The 21,542-nt window shown below is 38.2% G+C and overlaps 1 protein-coding gene across 1 annotated transcript; it reads right to left on the reverse strand.

Moving 5' to 3' along the window:
- Nucleotides 1-1,441: 1,441 nt before the first annotated feature.
- Nucleotides 1,442-17,140, reverse strand: LOC149287828 (DNA endonuclease RBBP8-like). The gene is given in 18 exon segments (XM_089492430.1): nt 1,442-1,539; nt 2,683-2,824; nt 3,409-3,505; nt 4,115-4,178; nt 4,337-4,486; nt 5,375-5,453; nt 5,566-5,669; nt 6,634-6,760; nt 7,065-7,830; nt 8,656-8,735; nt 8,873-8,938; nt 9,421-9,548; nt 10,418-10,604; nt 11,273-11,349; nt 12,555-12,667; nt 13,521-13,616; nt 15,308-15,350; nt 17,023-17,140. Coding segments are annotated over 18 exon segments (2,535 nt in total).
- Nucleotides 17,141-21,542: the final 4,402 nt, after the last annotated feature.

The following is a 21,542-nucleotide window of genomic DNA, read 5'->3' on the forward strand; positions in this document are numbered from 1 at the left end:
TTTTTTTAATATTGTATCATCTTAGCTTTTTCTTTCCAACACTAACTTCAACTTCTAACCAACTAACGCCCCCCATTTGCCCCAATAACCTATAGCTTAATATAGCAATATTCTATGACATCATGCTAGATTTAATGGAACCCCAAAATTACAATGGAATTGAATTTCCAGGTGGATGCAGCAGGGTTAGTCACATAGGGAATGTATGTGTATGTTTTTGTTGATATATTGGTTAAACACTCTTGATTGTAAGCATAAATGTCTTAGTCTGTCAATTCCAGTTTTGTCGTACCCACTGAATCCATGTACTGTAAGCAGCACAGTGTAAATTATTAAACTATATAAAAGAACACACACCCATACTATAATCCACAATTTTATTACAATTACTGGTATTTCAACTATTAAACGAAAAAATATGTTTTTACATTAAGTTATCCAGTGCAAAACCGAGTGCACCCTAAACACTAAAAAAGGTGCTAGAATACAAACAGACTCATTTACAAATACAAAATTACACATAAATATAATAACTGCAGATATTTTATACAAACAAGAAAAACAGGATTATAACCTCCACCTGGTAAAGATTTAGAATGCAGGTCATATTTACCAAATTATGAGCTTAATTAAGACTAGCTTTTTATAGAAGTATAAAAAGATCCTTTTAAAGAATGGTGCCAGAAGACCTAGTAGATCTCAGGGCCCTTTGACAACCACTTTCTGTCGCAAGGTCTCATTATGATTTATTAAAAAAAATAATTAAAAAAAAAAAAAAATCTATTGAGATGTATCCTGCAACTTTGGTTCAAAAAGCAAGTGCTCCGTGACCTAGACGTGGCCAACCAGAGAGCCATTTGTCTCACAACAAACCTGATTATCTTCAATCCCAGGGAATATCTCCAGTGACACTTACAACTAATGGTTCACAAGCTGGTATTGTAATATTTGAAGATGAAGAAGCAAGGTAAAGTCTCATTTTAGATAACGCATAAAGTAAAATCCTGGGTACAATACACACATGTATATAACACACATACAGAATAAGAGCTGCAGGACGACATAATGTCATACACAGCACATGTTATCTTTTGGTACATTTGAAGAATGAAGAATGAAGGCATGTGGATATTAATGCTTCCTGCATATCATGAATTATATTAATGAAAATATATAGACATTAAGAAGGTTGTTTTATAATTATGTATAAAATGTTTTATAATTTTGATTAATATTGATGTGTTACATCAAAATCCAGCTACCAAAAAACTGAGCAAGACCGTCTAATGGGTATTGCTTGCGCCTACGGAAGCTAACCCCTTCCATTAAACATACACAGAACCGCTAGTAATGCCCACAGAAATGCAGCTGCTCTTTTCCTAAAATTGTGTTTAGCTAAGAAAATTACTGAATTCACATAAAAAAAAGTCCGTTCTCGTGTTCAGGTCTTCTGTTCCTTGCCTTTTGGAGAAAACATTACATTATACGGCTGTCTTCTCCGTGGACGCTGACAGGGCGAAAGCTCCTCTTTGATGTAACCTTCATTAAAAAAAAAATATATACATATTTAGACTTTAAAATAAACTTTACTGGGAAAGCAGTGATGGATTTTAGCCAAATAAAGTATTTCAGCATTGCATGAACAATTGAATTATGTCAAGTCTTGAACCCAACCCCAGTATTTCACTAATCAGGACTGGTACCGGCCTATAGTATAAGTAAGCAATCAAGCAGGGAGCTTGAGTTCTCAGGTTGTTATCAGAGGGGCTTCTGTGTGGTCCGTTTCTACAGTTTGTTTCCCCTATAAAGTTATCTTGTGCTCTCTAGCTGCCAAAACATACCTACTAGGTGGTATAGAAGGATTTTTTTGGAAATGGTACAAAATGAGACATAGAAAAAGAAGCAGATTATTAAACTAATATGGTATAAAGGTTTAAGAAAGGAATTAGTGAAAAAGTTCACAAGTCCAAAATAGTAGATAGAAGGGCTAAACTATGCGGTGAACATCACGGGCCACTTGGGATAAAGTCTGCATTAAGTGCTTTAAAAAATAATATAAGAAAGATCTTTGAACACTATTACAGAGATATTGTTTATACGATACAATGTTGTAAAGTACCACTTGCTTAGATTTAGTTAAAAGAAAGCAACTTATCAACAAATATTTTGTACATTTAAAAGTATTCCAGCCACTTTAGAAAAGGTAATAGAATATAATATTGTAGCTGTATGTAGTAATTGTTATATAAATGGCATTGTTTGATTATATGGATTTATATCCTTTTGGGATTATTCTAGGATTATAAAAATTATGCTCCTTAGTGTTAGTTACCAATTAGCCTTTCTTTGGATGGCAGTAATAATATATATATATCTATATCTATATATATATCTATATATATATATATATATATATATATATTACTGCCATCAAAAGATATAGGATCTTTTTAGAATTGTGTCCGATTCAAATGGCAGTAGTTAGAAATATGGCAGGTTCTACTTTTGACATCTTTTGTTTTGGAAGCATGCCACAGGCAGACAGAATAAAGATTTGAAACCGGAATGCTGTAAATTGCTAGATTTATAAAAAGGGGTTGTGTGTTTCCTCATTTCCAATGATATACACATATGATGCCTTACAAATAGGGGAACAATCTATGAGTTAAGGTCTGTACTTACCTCTGTCTTTACAAGTCTGGGTAGAAGGAAAGCCCACTTCCCAGAAATTCTCTGGTGTACTGGGTGGGATGTAGCGGAAGCGATGCCTTGAGCACAAAGCCAGCTTCTTTGCTCTCTCTTCTTCTGGGAGATCAGCATAATACTGAACATACACAGAGCAAAACAATTATAAATGTTTACCTTGCACCCATTCAAAATCTTCCCTACTTGCCAACTCAGAGGTAAATAGTAGGTACAATAGGATTATCATTTTGTGTGTGTGTGTGTGTGTGGGGGGGGGGTGAAGGTCATTGGCAGAGGTCATGCAATAATCCCCAACCTATCTTGTATACAGTGGACCAAAGTATTAGACAGTCCCTTAACTAATTTGTGCATGTCATTTGGACCTTTAGCACTGTGTCTACGTGAAAGCAAGAGTATATGACACAGCTCTGGGCTAGTGTGCAATGGACATGGGATTAGTATCCATTAACCCTTCATTCCACAGTAAACGGGATAGAGAGGGGGCAAACAAACAGGAGTTAACACCAGGTCAATTTTTTGCCATTCTTTATAGCGGGGAGGGTACCTATTAAAAGTTAGGGATTTTGGCACGGGCTGCCGCTTCAGAAGCAAGTGTCATACCTGTGAATTTTTAGAACATTTGTTAACCTTCGGCTTTCTTTTTTCCCCCAATTAAGAAATTCTTGTAAAGTATAAAAGTCCAAGGGCCTGCTGCCTACTTACGATTTCACATTCCTTGCATGTATGCCCGAGCATCTTTCTTCTCTCCTCTTTGTTGCGTACAACCTCAATATGAGGATAGTCCACTGCAGACCTTTTCCTGAAAGATACATCAAAATTATGTGACAGAATCCCTGATATTTATGCCTTAGATTAGGTGATTTTAAACATAGCATTTCGGTGTCTACTGGTTCCTTGATTTGTTGTGTGTACATACTGGTCATGCAAGAAGCGCGTGTGTGTGTGTGTGTGTGTGTATATGTATGTATATATATACATATATATATATACATATATATATACACATATATACATATACACACACACACACACATATACAAACACACTATAATATATATACTATATATCCACCAATAATGTGAAGCACTCATGGGTCTTGTACCAATAATTTCATTATGGTCTAAATTTGGGTTTATTCCCTAAAGGTTGAGGTTTTAACTCTTGCTTTAAAAAATAATAATGTATAAATCAAAGGGTAGAGAGAATTAAGCATTCTCACTGATTTAACTATATATAAAACAGGTCAAGACAAGCTCTTACACTGCAGTATGTATAGTGTAAATTCAAAAAGCTGCCAGAATGTCAAGAGTCACTCTTGAATAAACCCCAGCGTTGTGACAAACTATACAATATCGAATACTATTCATACAGTCCTATTAAAGCTATACTTTAGGCAAAGATATCTTACCTTTCAGGACTTTGGAAGTAAGGTTCTATAAATGCCTTCTGTTTTTCTCCTTTACCATCAGCCTCTGCGAACACAGGATTACACAGAATTTATGCAACGAAAACCTTGCATCCATTTGAACATGGCATAAACTACAGATGATGATTTCTAGCAAAAAGGGTAATAATGCAAGATTCTGTAACAACTAAAAACATGTCATTTTCAGTTTTAAAAACTGCTAACCTCTTTCTTTTCCATTTTTCCTTTTCAATGCAGACACTTCATGCTCTTCATCAACCTCCAACCTCTTTTCATGGAGATAGGACACATAGTCCCCACACTCTGTTTTGTCAAACATCTCCTCAAAGCTGTCATTTTCTTTGCTTTCTTCTGCTGCAGGAAACATTGCATATTGCTTCATTATATCACGTACAGCGCATTAAAATGGACACAATATATATATATATATATATATATATATATATATATATATATACATATATATACACACATATATACACACACACACATACATATACACACAATTTTCTTTTACAAGTTTAATAAGGTCCAGAAGCAATAGTTTCACTTATCCCATTTGCCTTATGCCAGAATTGCAGGCCTTTGGAAACACCTAAATGATCGTTGGGCTTTCATGAGTGCCTATAATAACTACAGAAGCAGGCAAATACCCCTGTTTTAACACACCATAAATGGGAAATATATGTCTGTCTGTGACCCTCAAAGCTAATTAGCTAAACATTGATCTTTTTATAATGTTTCCGGTAGAGATTGATTCTTTAGAAATGTGCAATAACTTATAGCGGAGAAATCTAAGAGGTAGAATCAAATCCAAAAATCACACAACCTCCCAAGACTTCAGAGGCCCCTTCTTACATCTGAAGACAACACTGCTGATGTCTCGAAAGCTTGTCAGTCTTGATCATATGATATGCTTGGACTGGGGCTTAAAGCCAAATACCTTGCAAGTAACTGTTGGTCATGGGGGTTCTCTCAATGCCAGAGAAAACGCAAACGGACAGTAATGCAGAACAATCACCATCAACATCTAACATTTATATTGACATGCCCCTTTTTAAGCAACATATATATGGTTTATAATCTCTTAAAAATACAACCTAGACAGGATTTAAGATCTCTCAATACTCCTCCTCATGTATGTTTTTTAATCTAATCTCAGGTGTTTGCATGAAACCGCATTATATTCTATAGAAAACAAAACAAACCCTAGGTACGTTATACACTTACGTGGAGTGTCACTGTCAATGAGCTCCTGCTTTCTCATCTTTAATAACATACTGTCACTCACATAGGTGTAGTCCATGTCGTCCTGCTCTGTCTTTCCTAGGACCTCATCCTATTTATCAAAATAAATAAAACAAAAAATGATTTACTAGACTGTTGACTAGAGTGTGATCCCTGAATTCTATTTGCATTTTGTGTCAAATTACTTTGGCTTCTTCTTCTTCTTCTTCTTCACTATAGTCCATTTTGTATTGAGAAAGATCTGCCCCCGGAACTATGCTCCATGGCATGTTATCCAATGAAGGTGTACCTTAAAAAGAAAACCCATCATTAGCTTTTGAGGCATGACTACTGAAGACCAGAACTTTTACATTTTCACTTTTTTATACACAAACAGCTAGGCGTATTAGAATCAGTAAAAGAGATGCAGATAACAAAATATCAGAATTGAAAATATATACTTTTAAAGTACACAAGCCCCACAAAAAAAAATCATTAACCATGTAGAGATTTTTTTTTGTTTGTCTCCCATAACATACAGTGAGGAATAAGCACTTAAGGCTGAAGAGAAATGGGTGCATGTCAGCACTTATCAAATGCCTTGTCAGCGTAACACAATACACGAGGGAAGAGATGCGCTCCATGTCACGGAACATGTACACATCCATCCATCTCTCTTTCATGAAGCATGCATTTCACTGGCAGCACTGCACTTTGTACCTAGCAGATCACAATGCATGTTTTTTCCACATTAATAAATCACTGCTGTAATAACGTTCAGCAACATGTACTAAAACAGGGAACTAAGAGTGTTTTCTTTAGGGGCGTTTTCCTGAATTTAGGCTAGTGCCTTACACACAAATAACTTTTATGGAAATTATCCCAACACAGCCAACAGATAATGTGTTAATACAGTCACCACATAAAATACACAGTTAACAGACAAGACAAAGAGTATATAATAACGGTTGTTATATATATATAGTGCCATCATATTCCCCAGTGCTGTACAATGGGTAAACAAAACACCCTTCTGCAGCTCTTTTTTATTACATCGATGTTCATGCTGATTGCACCCGTTATTGCCTTACGCTACCCTTATTTTATACTGACTGATGCTATGATTACCTTTGAATTCATACTACTTAGGATTATAGATCCATCCCACTATTATCTTTGATTTTGGCATCATTTTCAGCCAGACAATAACACAATCATGTCCCAAATTCATTAAAGTGTATTTTATTTATTTTTTTGTTTAAAGAAAATCTTACTTGGCCCATTATTCAAGGAAATGACTTTGGCCTGTACCATGTGGGGGTTTGGCTGCAGAACGGACGTCAGCTCACAGCCTCTGTTCACCGTTCTCCCTTTTCTCCTTGGCTCCTGGGTGCTTCCAGTCTAAATATAATAAAAAAATAAATAAAAAAAACAACACAGAGAAACTTGCAAAAGTGAATTACCAGAGAATTATATGGATTAAATAAATTTAACCCCACATATTTCAAGGATTCACATTAGAGCGAGCCCCGTCCTTATAAACAAAATGCCTCTTACCCTCATACTTACAACAGTACCTATAATGAATGCATTCATTTAACTATATTTATACATTATGCATACCATCTGCTTCAATATCCTTTTAGTTTTTTAACATTGAAAAAATGACTTAAACGGGGGGGGGGGGGTGTGAGATGAAATATACCTTTAAATCATCAAAAAGTAGCCTTTCATCTTTGTTTTCATAATGCCCCCCGTTATTTGATCCAAGAGCTTGTTCCTGTGGCTCTTGCGGATGGGGATCCTGTTTGAGATCTGGATGTAATAATGAGTTTCCATGCAAATTCCCAAATGAAGAGTTCTTTTTGGAACCCAGCTTCAAGGAGTCCTGTGCATTTAGTGGTATAACATTGGCGCCAGAACTATTGTGGCTACTCTCCCGAGGGTGAAGCCCTGAGAAACGATCTGAAAGATCCAAAGGCTTGTCCAGCGAGATGGTTCTATAAGGTCCATTGTTTTCCTTATTGACAGAAATGTCACAGCTGACCTCTTCATCGCTATCCGCTTTTCTCCTTTTCACATATCTGTTTTTGGTCGGCTTATAAAGCTCTCTGTCAAAAGTGTTTTTTGTACTCAAATTGTCATTAGTGTTGATGGCATCGATAATGGAGACATTTGGTTGTCGGTTGCCTGAATATCCACTTATTACAGAATCTGCTTCTGCGCCAAGGCAGACGGGCACAACTACAGTCGCGTCTTCAGACAATGCCTTAGTTTTCTGCAACGGAGAGTCAGATGTTCTGCTATAATACGGAAACTTCAACTTGCTCTTTATTCCCATAAGGACGGATGTAGAAGTGTCTGCATCTGTGCTGTTCTCATTTAACACAGGGGGTGCTCCAAATACTGGGGAAGCTTGCTGTGTGCCCCATTCCATTCCATGTGGATTATCCTGAGAGTTATCTGTATATCTGAATGGAAGAAAAAAGGTAGAGCTGAGTACACCTGATGCAAAATGATACCATGCAATTAAAAAAAATACAGACTGCCAAATGATGCAGCCATAAGAATGCATCGAAACAGCTTTTTTTTTTTTAGCCTGCTGAAAATATCAGAATGTTTCAAATAGCCTAAGAACCATATTACAATGTTCAGCTCTGCCTTTTTGTGACTTAAACAGACACTGTTGCCAGCATATCCACTTTAATGCATATGCTAGGTGTGTGATCCGTTTTCATGTGGTCCGTTTTGCAAATGCATGGGGGTATTCTGCAGAAGACCCTCAAATGCATTTGCCCCATTCCCCAGCTAAATGCCCTGCAGGAGATGCATTCAGCCAAATGCATCTCTGCACATGATGTACGGCACCGCCGGTCAGCCCCAGTACTGGCTCTGCGGAACACTGCGTGCACGGGTCTTGCCACTGATTGGCTGTCTAAGATGTCAATTGGCGACAGGACATAATCCCAATGATTTCATTGGAAGTACTACGCGGCTATTGATTGACAGCTTAAGCAGCCAATCAGATCATGAAGGAAGGGTACAGTTCCTGCTGTCTTCTATGTTAGGTAAGAGCTTTAATTTCATTTTCATTTTGGAAGAATGCATATTAATGTATTCACAGAGTCTGTTAATTAGCATAGTAGGGGTGTCAGGGACATTAAACTGTCCCTGTACTATTGCAATAATTGATACAATAAATCTGATTTTAAAAATCCAATTCTGTTAGGCTTAAGCACATGTGCAACATATTGCAATTACTTTCCCTTTAAAACCTTAACCTGTATTGATCTTACGCTAGCTCGGCCAGTCTTGGGGAATGTTCCTCTTGCTTGTGAGCATCAGCCCGAGGATGATTTAAGACACTTTGGGATTGCTTGAACAAAATAGAGAAAAGCAAGATTATGTTAATATTCAAACACAGAAGCCCAAATCACCGTACCTCCCTACTGCCGATTGATTAATAGTTTGCACGTTAGACATTTGTTTGAACACAGCTGCAGGTGTACTTACAGAGTCTTCGTGTGCTTCAAGGCCTAGCGTTTCTGCAACAACGGCTGCCAAGTTAAAAAATGGTTTCTCGTCTTGCTTATCTGTGTAAACAAAAAGGACCAATTTGAGAATGAAAATTGCTTCTGCGTAGTGGCGTTACACACTCCAAAACATCCTCTTATGTGACTAGCTCTGACAACTCTGTAATAATATTTTGGTCTGGCTCAACACAGAAATGATAGGTACGGCTGGTAAAATATAAGCTGCCGGAGGTTATCCGCTATGTTGGCCCTTATTATTTTTGCTATGTGTTGTATGTATGCTTTGTGTTGTAAAGTAAACCAGTAGAGCATTTCTATAGTGCCAGGGACTAACACTGCTCTCCAAGGACGTCATGATCTTGAACTCAATTAAATCAGAAAAGAAGAGCGAACATCAAAACTGAGAGGATAAGTACACGTAAATTAAACCATGTAATAATGAACATGTAATAAGGTAAAAATTAACAGATTACCTCGTCAGATGGAAAAAAATGCAAAAAAAAAAAATTGGCTGATATATGGCCCCACATCTGCTGTAGTTTGCATGTACTTACTTGAAACAGAAGACTGTTCCATGTCACAAGTTTCTGCTACCAAAATATCCTCTCCTTTTCTTACATTTGCTTGAGTGGGTGTACGTAGTACGCTCCCAGAACCTAAAACAAACAAAAATATTTAACAAAAACAATGTATTGTACTACAAACGGCCGTTTTAAAGGTCTACAAAAGGTGGCAAACACATATTGCATTTTACTGCATGAACAGTGCTTCGGAATCAGCCAAAAGGATGTGCGATTACACGCAGTTTGTGTAGCCACGTCAGCCAGTTATGTTTGATATATGCTCAGTTCCCGCTCTTAAGCACTCTTTCAAAGACACATCAAAGCCAAGATTCTTTATAGAATCAAAATGTCTAAGGGAGCATGACTTAGTTTTGTTGCCTTTAAAGTTTATTAATAAACAAAGAATATGAAGAGCTGTATTACGTGGGGGTGTATAACACCCATTATAGCAGGGGTTCTCAAACTGCGGCCCTCCAGCTGCTGCAGGACTACATCTCCCATAATGCTCCTTCAGCTAAGGGGCTGGCTGAGGAGTATGGGAGATGTAGTCCTGCAGCAGCTGGAGGGCCGCAGTTTGAGAACCCCTGCATTATAGCATAAAATAAAAAAAGAGCACTGGTGAGAGTGTTAAGACCTGGTGTGTACTCATTTTTTGAGTAACAGTCCTGCTAATTTGGACTTGCTTGATTTTAATCAGTAAGCGGAGAGCTGGTCTCATGAACGTCCTGGTAGGAACCACAACGATCATCTTAGTTCAGATGTTTTTCGGAGGATTTAGAGGAAGTCCCCCAACAGCAAATCCCATGGTAAGGTTACCATCAAGTGCCCTAAACATATAAATAAAGGAGGAATTCTGCCAAAACTGTTTCTCTCAAGCTTAACTCATGAGTTTCCATAGAAACATGAATTATTTTTTTTAAATGAAAGACTGTATGGACCTTAAACTTATAAAGGCAGCACACACTTACTGCTGGGTTCCGCAGCTCCCACTTCTTGTGCTTGTTCAGTATATCTGACACGCTGGTTTTCCTTTCTTCTGCGCATCCGACTGACCATGGACAGGGGAAAGGAACTGACTGGGGAGTCTGGGATAATACCATCCTCACAATCCCCTCCAGCATCTGTTGTTGGCCCGTCACTTGTTATCTGCTTAATGCTGAATATAAAGATTTAAAATAAATGCTGTAACAGTAAGCCAAAGCCAAAGTGAGTGAACAACAGAAACCCTAAAATAAATGGGAATGCATGTGAAGAATTGGGATGGCTAAAAAAGGCTTGAAAGCAGATCCCAGTAGCGACCATCATGTAGTATTTCAAACACTCTGAGCAATAAGGAGATATGAACGTCCTAAAATATCCCTTAAACATGGGAGCTAATGTTAGAGTAATAGTGGCCACATAAGTATGCTTGACAGAAGCAAGGCAGTTGTATTCTTCATATAAACTAAAGATCATCACAAACACAAAAAAACATTTTTGTATTTCAACCCCTGAAGGACTGTACGGTGGGTTTTTTTGTTTGTTTCGTACCCTTCCCGACCAAGGGCGTTTTGAATTTTATCTGTAATTTTCTCATTCAGTGTGCCAACACACACACACAAAAAATAAAAAAATATCTATCTATCCGAGGACAAGAAGGGCTTGCTTTAGATACCACTATTTTGGTTTACTTAATCTTAGAAATACTATTACTATTTGTTTTTAATGCCTAAACAGAAGCCTTATCAATGGGATAAGTAACCCCAACGCTCAACTAAAGCTTTGATTCAAGGTAGATCAGAGGTAATTGGTAAAGAAAATGGATTTGAACAAAGTACTCACTCTGGTTTTTGCATGTGTTTGAGCTGCTCTGAAAGCCTTTTATTTTCATCCTGAAGAGTGTTCTTATCATTCACTGCAGGAAATGAAAAAAGGAAAATAGGTTTAACTTCACCACAGTTTCACTACTTTATCTGCAGAAATTCAAATTGACCAATAGGTGCACCTTCACACTCATCAACAAGCACAAGTATAGCAGTGCGTGAACCACAATAGGGGACAAGAGACACTCAAGTTTCTACTTGCAAGCAGAGCTGAACCATTTTTTTTTATCTCACTACAACACATCTACAACTTACTTAGAATATAACCTCTATGGGACAGGGATCTTATTTTGTAACATATGCATTCTTATAGCACTATATAAATGCAAATACCTGTTTAATATACTAGTAAATATACATACACCAGTGACTAATGCCAAAGTTCAAAAACCTAATAATTTTTAGGATTCTACCAGGAAAACACAAACAGCCGCATAAAAAGCTGGGTCATTGCCCAGTAATGGAGATCATGATAGTGGCTAAGAGCAAATCATTGTTTAATCATGTAATACACAAGTGTAAATTACCATACTTGCTTATAAGTGTAAATTACCATACTTGCTTATAAGTGTAAATTACCATACTTGCTTATAAGTGTAAATTACCATACTTGCTTATAAGTGTAAATTACCGTAGTTGCGATTATAAGACAACCCCCCCCCAAAATTTGAATATTGATTTAGAAAAATAAAGTCTGAATATAAGACTAGCCTATAAGAAAAAAAGTTTTAAAAGTAAATATTAGTTCACGTGTAAACAATTTTTTCATATTTAATAAAAACTATGATTGAGAAAAATGCATTTTTTGTTTTTATTTCCTTTTGTCAACCTGCCCCCAGTTATGCACATCTGCCCCCCAGTAAGCCTTACACCGCCCTATATGCCACTCCGGCAGCAGCAGGGGCTGTCAGAGAGGAGGATCCAGGTCCCCCGCAGCGCTGTGGGGGATCTGGATCTTAGTCTTGTAGTCAGACCTCTATTTGAGGTCTGATTAGAAGACAACCTCGAATTTAAGACTATTATGTTTCAGAGCATTTGCTCTGAAAAAAACATGGTATTATAATCGAGCAAATACAGTAATAGCAATGCAATCACACTAATGGCCATTTCATGCAATATCATAACAATAATATAAGCAAAAAAAAAACATGGACAACATAAAAACACAGTATATTCTTTTGCTTGTAAAGTAATATAGCTGTACAAAAAATAAATAAAACAGAGTAGCCCAACTCACTAAGTTCAGTGATGAGTTTCAGATTCTGCTGCCTGATGTTTTCAAATTCCTGCTGCTTCTTCCTCATATGTTCCTCTGTTACAGCACACCGGTCACACAGCCCAGCCCTGAGCCTGATGAGAAGCACAAAGAAAACATTCTCTTTTAGCCCTATAAAATACATTGTATATATAAACTAAACATTTTTTTTTAAGGATTTTATGTTTTTATGTTAGCTCCACTCCCACCCCTTTTCGCACTACATTGATGCCTCAAGATCACAGTTATTTGGAGAGCAGTCTAGTGCCTATTTTGTTTTTATCGTTATTTAAAAGGGAAAGCTTAACACCCCACCAACCATTCCCTACATTGGCTTGATATCCATAGAAATGTGATCCCATACAGATTAATGGAACGCATCTCCAGCAAGCCAAACAGCTGGGAGGTAGAGAGACAGCGAAAACGCATACAAGGAGATTTTTGTGAATCCCTACATTCACGCCGGAAGTCAAAACATTCTTTTAAAGATTACAGTCAGCTATCATACGCATATAGAAGCTGGGTGTCCCTTTAATGCATTTTACTGCATGCACATTGAAGCACATATTCTTTAGACGTCTCTCTCATTTAACGACCACGTCTACAGAAAGCAAGTAATAAACCTAAATATGCATTTGCCTCTCTATACCTACCTGATGAATAAACAGATGGATGGTCAATAATACTTACCGAGGTAAACCGCATAATGAATTCCCAAACCGTAAAAAGGAGGGCGCTATGTTCATATGTAAATGACTACTACAAAGTATACTTAAAAAATTTAAATACACCAAGAGATCATTTCTAAAGATTATGGAAATGCTTAATCATAACTAGTAGTTCCGGTCCTTTTTGGGACCTCTTTGCAGGAAGAAGCTTTGGGTGCGCGTTTTATTCCGGTGAGTAGTATTCATGTTTGATGGCCTCACACATAATATATTATCTTACCTGTCTTCTAAAACTTTAATAGTGTCATGAAGCACCTTCTGCTGCTCTCTCAACTGCTGATTTTTAGTGTAAAATTCTTCCAAACGTTGCGCATCTCTGGACAAAGAATAAAATAAATAAATATCACATACAAATAGATGTGTTGACTCCGAGGGTAAATAAAATCCAAATGCCAGCTAAATCAAAATACAAGAGAAGGGGCATCCGTGGTACTCTCCCCCAAATAAATCAATGCTTGTATTCATGGTGACATTTTGCATCAAAACAGATATATATATATATATATATATATGAAGATTTGTGATTTAATGACAATTCATCTGTGGAAAGTCCAATGATTGTGCCAGTATTTTCAAAAATATATATGAAAAATGGCAGAGCAGTGCAGACCCAAATCATATCTTCATCAATATTCTCAAAATAGGATGAATGGGTTCAAGGTGCACACCGTGAGAAAGGGACTAAAAGCATGTTCCAACTATTTGAGTCGCTACATGTAAAATGACTGACAGATTGGCTCCACGCTGCATTGGCAATCATGGTCTACGACCCGGCCTCTCGGAGATCATTAGATTCAATGGGAAACCTTGAATAAACATAAGGCACTCATTGTCGTTCTGGTTATCAGCTCTGAAATATTAAACCTCAGGTATTTAGCAAGGGTCACAGAGAACAAGAACGCCTATATACAGTTATTGTATCTACAATGAAGTGCTTGTCGAGGCTCCAGCAAACAATAATTAAGGTATTTGGATTGGTATGCATTAAGTCACAACAGAAGCCTGTGGAGGATATTCGTCTCCCACAGACACTACAGCCAAGCTGGTGAAAATAAAATACTCTTTCATGTTTTAGGAAAGCACGGAAACGAAATGCTTTAATACTGCAGAATTAGAGCACCAAAGCTCATCACATTTCTACAGTCAAACGTTGTTTTAGGAAAAAGTGTATAGAATTTTAGACAGCATATTGGTTTAAAGAAGGACCTCTTCAGTTACATATAAACACCGAATTTGACAGCAGATAAGTACTATGTAGTCAGCCCATTCTTCTCTCAAATGAAAATGTTTCTGAAAGTTCAGAATTAAGAAGGAGTGATCCCAGAAATGATACGAGGTTTGTAAATTTCATGGTCAATGCCAGAACTGTGGGATTGTCTTCCACATTTAAAGTAGTCTTCTTTTAGATATTATCTATTACATGGCCAACATATACAGCTCTGTGCAGGGGTGGGGAAGTATGTATAGGCTGTATTATCTTAGGATATGTGGGGGTGAGTATATCTTAATGTTTCTATGAGTGTTTTTTGAGGGTTTTCTTATAATTGCTACCATCACCTGCAAGAGAGAACCTAAAAAAAATGACTTTTTAAAAAGCCAAAAACCATTTTTAAATCCTTTTGGATTCAATTTCTATTTATTATCAGAAACCAAAATGCAGCATCCGAAAATACAACTAATTTTCTGTAGCTTTAAGAGTGACAGCTGATTGGCTGTGGACATGCCTTCATGTCAGACGGCAGGAGCAATCTCCTCTCTCGGCTGCAAAAAGTAGAGGGGACCTTGTTTCGACCGACTTCATCATCTGACTGTAGTCGGGAAAGAGATCTAAAGTACAGGTTGCATTTCTGGTTTGTTTTAGAAAAATAACCAACTTCCTCATAAGAAAGCAGTTATTTTTAAAGATTAGTGTTGCCTTAAAATCAGGGCGGATTCTGTTCTCCCCGATTAATCAGCAGCTGCAGAATCTTACTGAATATGGCTGCATCCAGCACGTTCAATACTTACAAGCACCTCTGCTTCTTTAGCTTGGCGATTTTCAAAAGAAGCTCTGAAAGAAAAGAAATGGTTTCAGTTACACATGTACCGCGCCCCAAAGAGCACACGGATATTGTGCTTTTAGACCAAGATGCAAAGACAATAAATTGATCATACAGACTACGACATCTTGTCTGCATGCCCTCAACTTAATGGGCACAATTCATGTATAAAATGGGTATATTAAATTACAGATGCTTAGCATATATATATATATATACAAAGTCAAATAAATCAGAGGTCTGTTGAAAATATTTGTGAAATCAAACCATTTAGGAGTCAGACCTTTCATAGCTGCCAAAGAATCCTTAGACCAAATAATCATGCTAATAGCCCCTGCCTTCTGTGAGCAAACCCCATCACCATGAACCAAGACCTGGTACAGTTCATTGTTTTATGTAAGATAAGATGTGACCACATGTACAGTCCTGAAACAAAAACTATGCAGCGACAATCCCCCCCCCCCCCATTTAGCAAGTGTGAACTAGCCTTAGATAGTATAAACCGTACGCTCACATAGAACAATGAGTGGTTCATTGTGCTAGAGCAATCTAAATAGCTACGTAGTGGCCAAGCATTAACGCAATAGTAGGAAACGCTACCCCTCGGTCTCTACTTGCATGAACAGGTAAAATATTGCTAACTGGCAAGCATACTTTGTTTTTCTCAAGTATTCTCACTGAGCTAAAACACCAAATCAAGGAATAAAAAATGTGATAGATTAGGAATAGTTTTCCCACCCCTAGCAGATATCTTGCTTCAGCCGCTAATGTTTTTCTGGTGTATTCATTTCTCTCTCGCTCTCAAAAAATTTTTTTGTCCAAAAAAAAAAAAAAAAAAAAAAGAAGAAACAAACATGTCCGAATCCTTTTGGTCCATGTGGAAATGTCTAATGAGCAGTATAACCAGCAACAAGGCTGCCAAGAAAACATGCAGGCGACACATGGAAAGTCTTCAGGGCTACAGAGGCAACCAGGGCTGGAAAAGCCACAGGCGCCAGGTCAACGAGAAATCACTTCCTAGCGCCTTGGGTTTGGCCAAAGGCCAATGCCAACAGCGCTGATTCCCCGGTCAAGTATATCACTGTCTTTTAGTATGTGTGTATCAGTAGGTATATGAAAGCAGGTATTGGTATTAATTAGTTTAATTGAAGGAAAAAACTGGCTCCGCATTTTTTTGGTGGGCTGCTTAATCCCAACCAAATTTGTTAACCACTAGAGGCAACTAAAACTTTGTGATAGAGGATTCTGCATGCACCCTAACAGTACAAAGCGTTAACTTCTTCCCCAGTCTTATTTGTAACATTGACAGAAAGAGAAAATGACAATGGGGTCCAGTAATATCAATTTAACGGCACAAAGCGTTTAATTCGCTACAGTGGAATGCTGTTGTTTCAACTCTCCAATTCCATTACACATTATGAAATGCCCAATCCCAGTGAGCTTCTGCTGCAAGAGCCTGGCTGGCCCTGTATAATGTATAATTAAATCACACGAGAATTCTTGAAAGTCACCTTACCAACTATACAGGGAAACGCTAGTAGCCTTATCTCCTGTACACAAGTACGGTTTTGGCATCTTTACAAAAGCAACATAATGAACTATTTTTTCATAAAATGATTTGTCCTACGACACAAGAAAGTAATTGCACACCGTTTTTAATTCTGCACAGGCTTCCCATCATACCTTGTAATTCTTTATCATGGCATTCCTTTAGTTTGGACCATAGCTCCTTAAATAGGTCCCCTGCAGGAAGACTTTCAGTAGAGCTTGGGCTCCCACAGCTGCCTCCTGAGATGTTCATCCTGAAGACAAAAGCAACCCCGATGTCTTATCCAACTGGCTTACTTTCTGCAAATCTCATAGTGATACCGCACTTACAAGACGTTGGCAGAAGCCTGAAAAGACATAATGAGGGAACATTAACGTCACATACAAATTAAACAAGAGAAATGAATAACCATTCCGATAAATGCACATGTATTAAACTTACGAGATGTAAAATTACTGCTATAGTTCTGACAATTCAAGGGTTTAAACAAAGTTACAATGTTAGACCAAGGCTTGGTCTAATTGATCTCATTTGAGTAATGCATTGGTTGCTATGGTAATAAAACCACTTTTCTAACCTGATAGCCTAGAATTTATCTGGGTGTATGGATTTAAACTATATTGCTTAAAAAAACAACCCCTGTACCATAAATGTACTTTATTTCAGTAAAACCCTTTCACACTGACAAGAAAAGTATGCATTCGGGGGTATAAACAAACTAGTCAAAAGTGTATATAACAAACCTTAGAAATTTTTGCTAAAGTGTATATGGCAGGAGACGTATAATAACAGTTCATTATTTCATGACTCCACTGGTAATTAGAGCCAAACGCTTTAGGAGAAAGGCCCTGAAATGACTCGTCAGCGGCATCCGTGAGGCTTAAAGTACATTCTGGTCCAGTGACGGACTCTGGCAACCAAGAATGATCACATCAGCTATACTGAGATGGAGGTGCTATATTAATTTAGTTATACAAGTTATATAATAACACACATTAAAACTGCCAGTGTGTTTGGACAGATATAATAAAGTGTAAATCACATTAAACTGAGAAATAACCTGTTACTGACTTAACAACAGAGAACAAAAAAAAAAAACCCTACTGTGAGGCCGTAAAGTGGTGTCTTTCCTCATGCGGACAGTGTGCCACCCTAGGCTGGCACCTCAGCTTCCTCGGACTACACATACCACAATGCAATGCTGCAATACCTGAAGGGAGTTTATATCTCCCGGGCGACAAACTCTGGGTGATCTGCGGCGATCACGTCTATGTATAAGCGCGAGGCCGCTGAAATCCGACGTACAGCGGTAGGCAGAGAGACAGCAGCAGCCCGTTTACCCCTGCAGAGAGCGGGTAGCGAGAACCCTCCACCCCGCAGCCTGAGAGAGCGCCGGGCGCGAAATACAAACACAGGAAATCAGCAACTTCCCCTTCCTCCGAACTTTATTAACACTGTCACACTCTGCGCTGCTAGTAACACAACGGGGCGGGATACCGGGATTACATGCTTATTTATCGTCTATGCTAAACGTCACTAGTCTATAAAAGCTAGAATCGTCTAAATGGGTATTTGCACACTACACAGCACCATAAATAATTGGGGTTAGTCCTGTGTGCCCCTATAGTGCTATTCAAATAGGAAGTAGCCACAACGCATCATCCGCTCAGCAGAACTGACAGCAGACATATTCCTATAAATACAAAGACCACAAAGTATAAAGAAGGCGTTAGATTGATAGGATTATGTACATTCAACGTAAACACGTCAGAGTTTGATAGCAGATAACAACCATTGGGCCCATCTATTCAGCCCGTTATATCTAATATATTCATATATTGGGATAGCCATATCATAACGGATGCAACCCTAGTAACTTGAGCACTGGTGATCACCATTGTCAATATACAAGTCATTAATTGAGTAGAGGATTGGATACCATCAGCTGGGGTAGGCAACTGTAGGATTTGCGTAGGATTTTACATACTAAGCTCCCCATATGTACCACTTGGATTCACGAGTCACTGATGTTACGTACAGTCGGCCCAAGGGTAGATGTTTTCATCTTTAGCCCGACTTACTCTTATAAGGTGTGAGTTATTCATCAAAAAATGAATTTGTAAAACACTCCCACGCTTGGTACTCATAAAATACTCATAAAGTTTGTATTTTGTTAAATTCAAACACCAGTGAATCCTGGGTCATCCAGAGGATGGGCGCACCTACGTTTTGTTTAATAAAATGTAAAATCAAAGTTGTTCCCTATCGTAAGAACATACTGCACATAAATGAAATATTAGATTAATAGGTTGTAGCTGCAGCCCAAGTTTTGGGAACCAAAAAAGATGAAAAGAAAATAGTAAATACAACTTTAGTATGCTACAGGTTAAAAGAACAAGCTTTTCTTTCACTCACAATTGAATCTGAATTCCGTATTACTTAATTTTCAGATTATTTAAATGTATATTTGTCTAGTTATGTATTGATGCTTATTATACAAACATTCCTTGCATACCTTACATCATAATGCCATTGTGTTTAACAGTTTAACACTCCCTCCTTTCTGCTCTCCGAACCCCAAAATAGCCAAAGACAACAAAGACCTAAATAAACATCTGAAAAAAGATATGGTTCTCCACAATGCGGACATATGAATTTTCAAAATTTTCCACCGTTCATTCACGTGTTCCTTTCTTCTCCACTCACTCTATGAATACTACTGGGCAGACTGGAAGAGCTAGTTGGTTTGACTATAAGTATATGTACACACCTAAGCAGTAAAAGTGTGGGAAAAAAGAATCAGGCTAGTATTCTTGCAAGTAAGCAGATCTGAAATTACATTTGGTTGATATTTGTGAACGTATTACTAGATTAATTGATGGTCTGCGTGTAAGCAACCTAACTACAAAATAAAAAAGATATAATAATACTTTATATTTATGCGCCCCCCCGAGACACAGCAAACACATGTATGTATCACAATGTAAAACAGCTCACTGCTTTCCCCCAAAGGGAATTTTCTTATTTGGCAAACGACCTCTTAGGTACCAAATGTAACATAATCAACATGTAATTTGAAGAACAATTAACCTTTTGTTCATATTTGGTTTTGTTAGATACCTGCAATGCCTCTGAAATACTCCAAATTGTATTAAAGGTAAAAAATATTTGAATTAATACTTTATTCATTTTTTATGCTTGTTTGATATATTTTCATGACATGTTATACCTCAAACACTAAAACTCAAAGAATAACCTTTAACAAAATGTTATACTATATATATATAAATATATATCTAGGGAGAGCGAGATTGACTCCCTCGCTGGAATAGGAAACCAGGGAATGGCGACGCGTCTCTTGCACCTAAAACCCAATCATCATCTTAATAAATGTAATACATTTATTTCACGCTGTATAATGTAATATTTTACAGATGAGTGAAGTGAGCCCAATATAATCTAACAATTATGTTTTATGTGACAGTGTAAATAAATGAAAACCGTAATAGTTTGAAAAGGACTATAGACTGAAAACATTATCATGCGAGCTATATGAGCTATCACCAGGCCTGGACTGGCCACCGGGCATTTGCCCGGTGGGCCAGGCCGACTTAGGGGCTGATGGAGCTGCAGCTCCAGGCCCCTACCTTAAAATAGGCCCAGTCAGGACCGGACTGACTGGGCCCATGCGGCCTCTACGGCCGCATTAACGCAGGGCATAAGGGGCACCCGCCCCTTAAGCCCGCCGCAACTGCGACCGGGTCCGCCACTCTAAGGGGCCGGGAGGCCCCCACCAGGGCCGGCCTTACGGGTGTGCGGCCGCACAGGGTTTAAATTAAAACATCAGGGTTTTTTTTTACTTTATTTAACATCCTCCATGTTAAATAAAGTTTTTGTTAACTTTATTTAACATTGAGGATGTTAAATAAAGTAAAAAAAAAACCCCAATGTTTTAATTTAAGCCCTGTTCGGCCGCAGACCCCTAAGGCCGGCCCTGGTGGGGGCTTCCCGGCCCCTTAGAGTGGTGGACCCGGTCGCAGTTGCGGCGGGCTTAAGGGGCCCTACGTTAATGCGGCCGTAGAGGCCGCATAGGCCCAGTCAGTCCGGTCCTGACTGGGCCTATTTTAAGGAAGGGCCTGGAGCTGCAGCTCCATCAGCCCCTAAGTCAATCCGGCCCTGCCGCGGGCCCGGTCGCAGTTGCTGCTTGCTCCGGCAACAAGGTAAGTAAGGTGAAGGAGGGGGGTTAGATAGTAAGAAATTGAGAGAGTGGATAGATAGTGAGAGGGGGTACATAGTGAAAAGGAGGAACATAGTGAGAAGGGGCAGATAAGATGGGGAGAGGGGGTAGTGTGAATGCGTATGAGAATGAATGAATAAATGTGTGGATGAAGTGTGTGAATGCGTATGACAATTAATGAATTCATGTGTGGATGAATTGCTTGAATGATTTGTGAGACTGCTTGAATGATTTGTGAGACTGCATTAATGATTTGTGTGAATGAGTGAGTAAATGCAAAGATGGTACATAAAGGGTGGGCTTTAACAATAAATAAATAAAAATGGGCTTAAATGCCCGGGCCTATTTTTTGTCCCAGTCCGGGACTGGCTATCACATACATGAATTGAAGAGCTTCTTCCTATCTGTTACTGCATT

This window comes from Sceloporus occidentalis, unplaced genomic scaffold (assembly GCF_023333645.1).
Source record: "Sceloporus occidentalis isolate IW3139 unplaced genomic scaffold, rSceOcc1.0.p SCAF_56, whole genome shotgun sequence".
Lineage (NCBI taxonomy): Eukaryota > Metazoa > Chordata > Lepidosauria > Squamata > Phrynosomatidae > Sceloporus > Sceloporus occidentalis.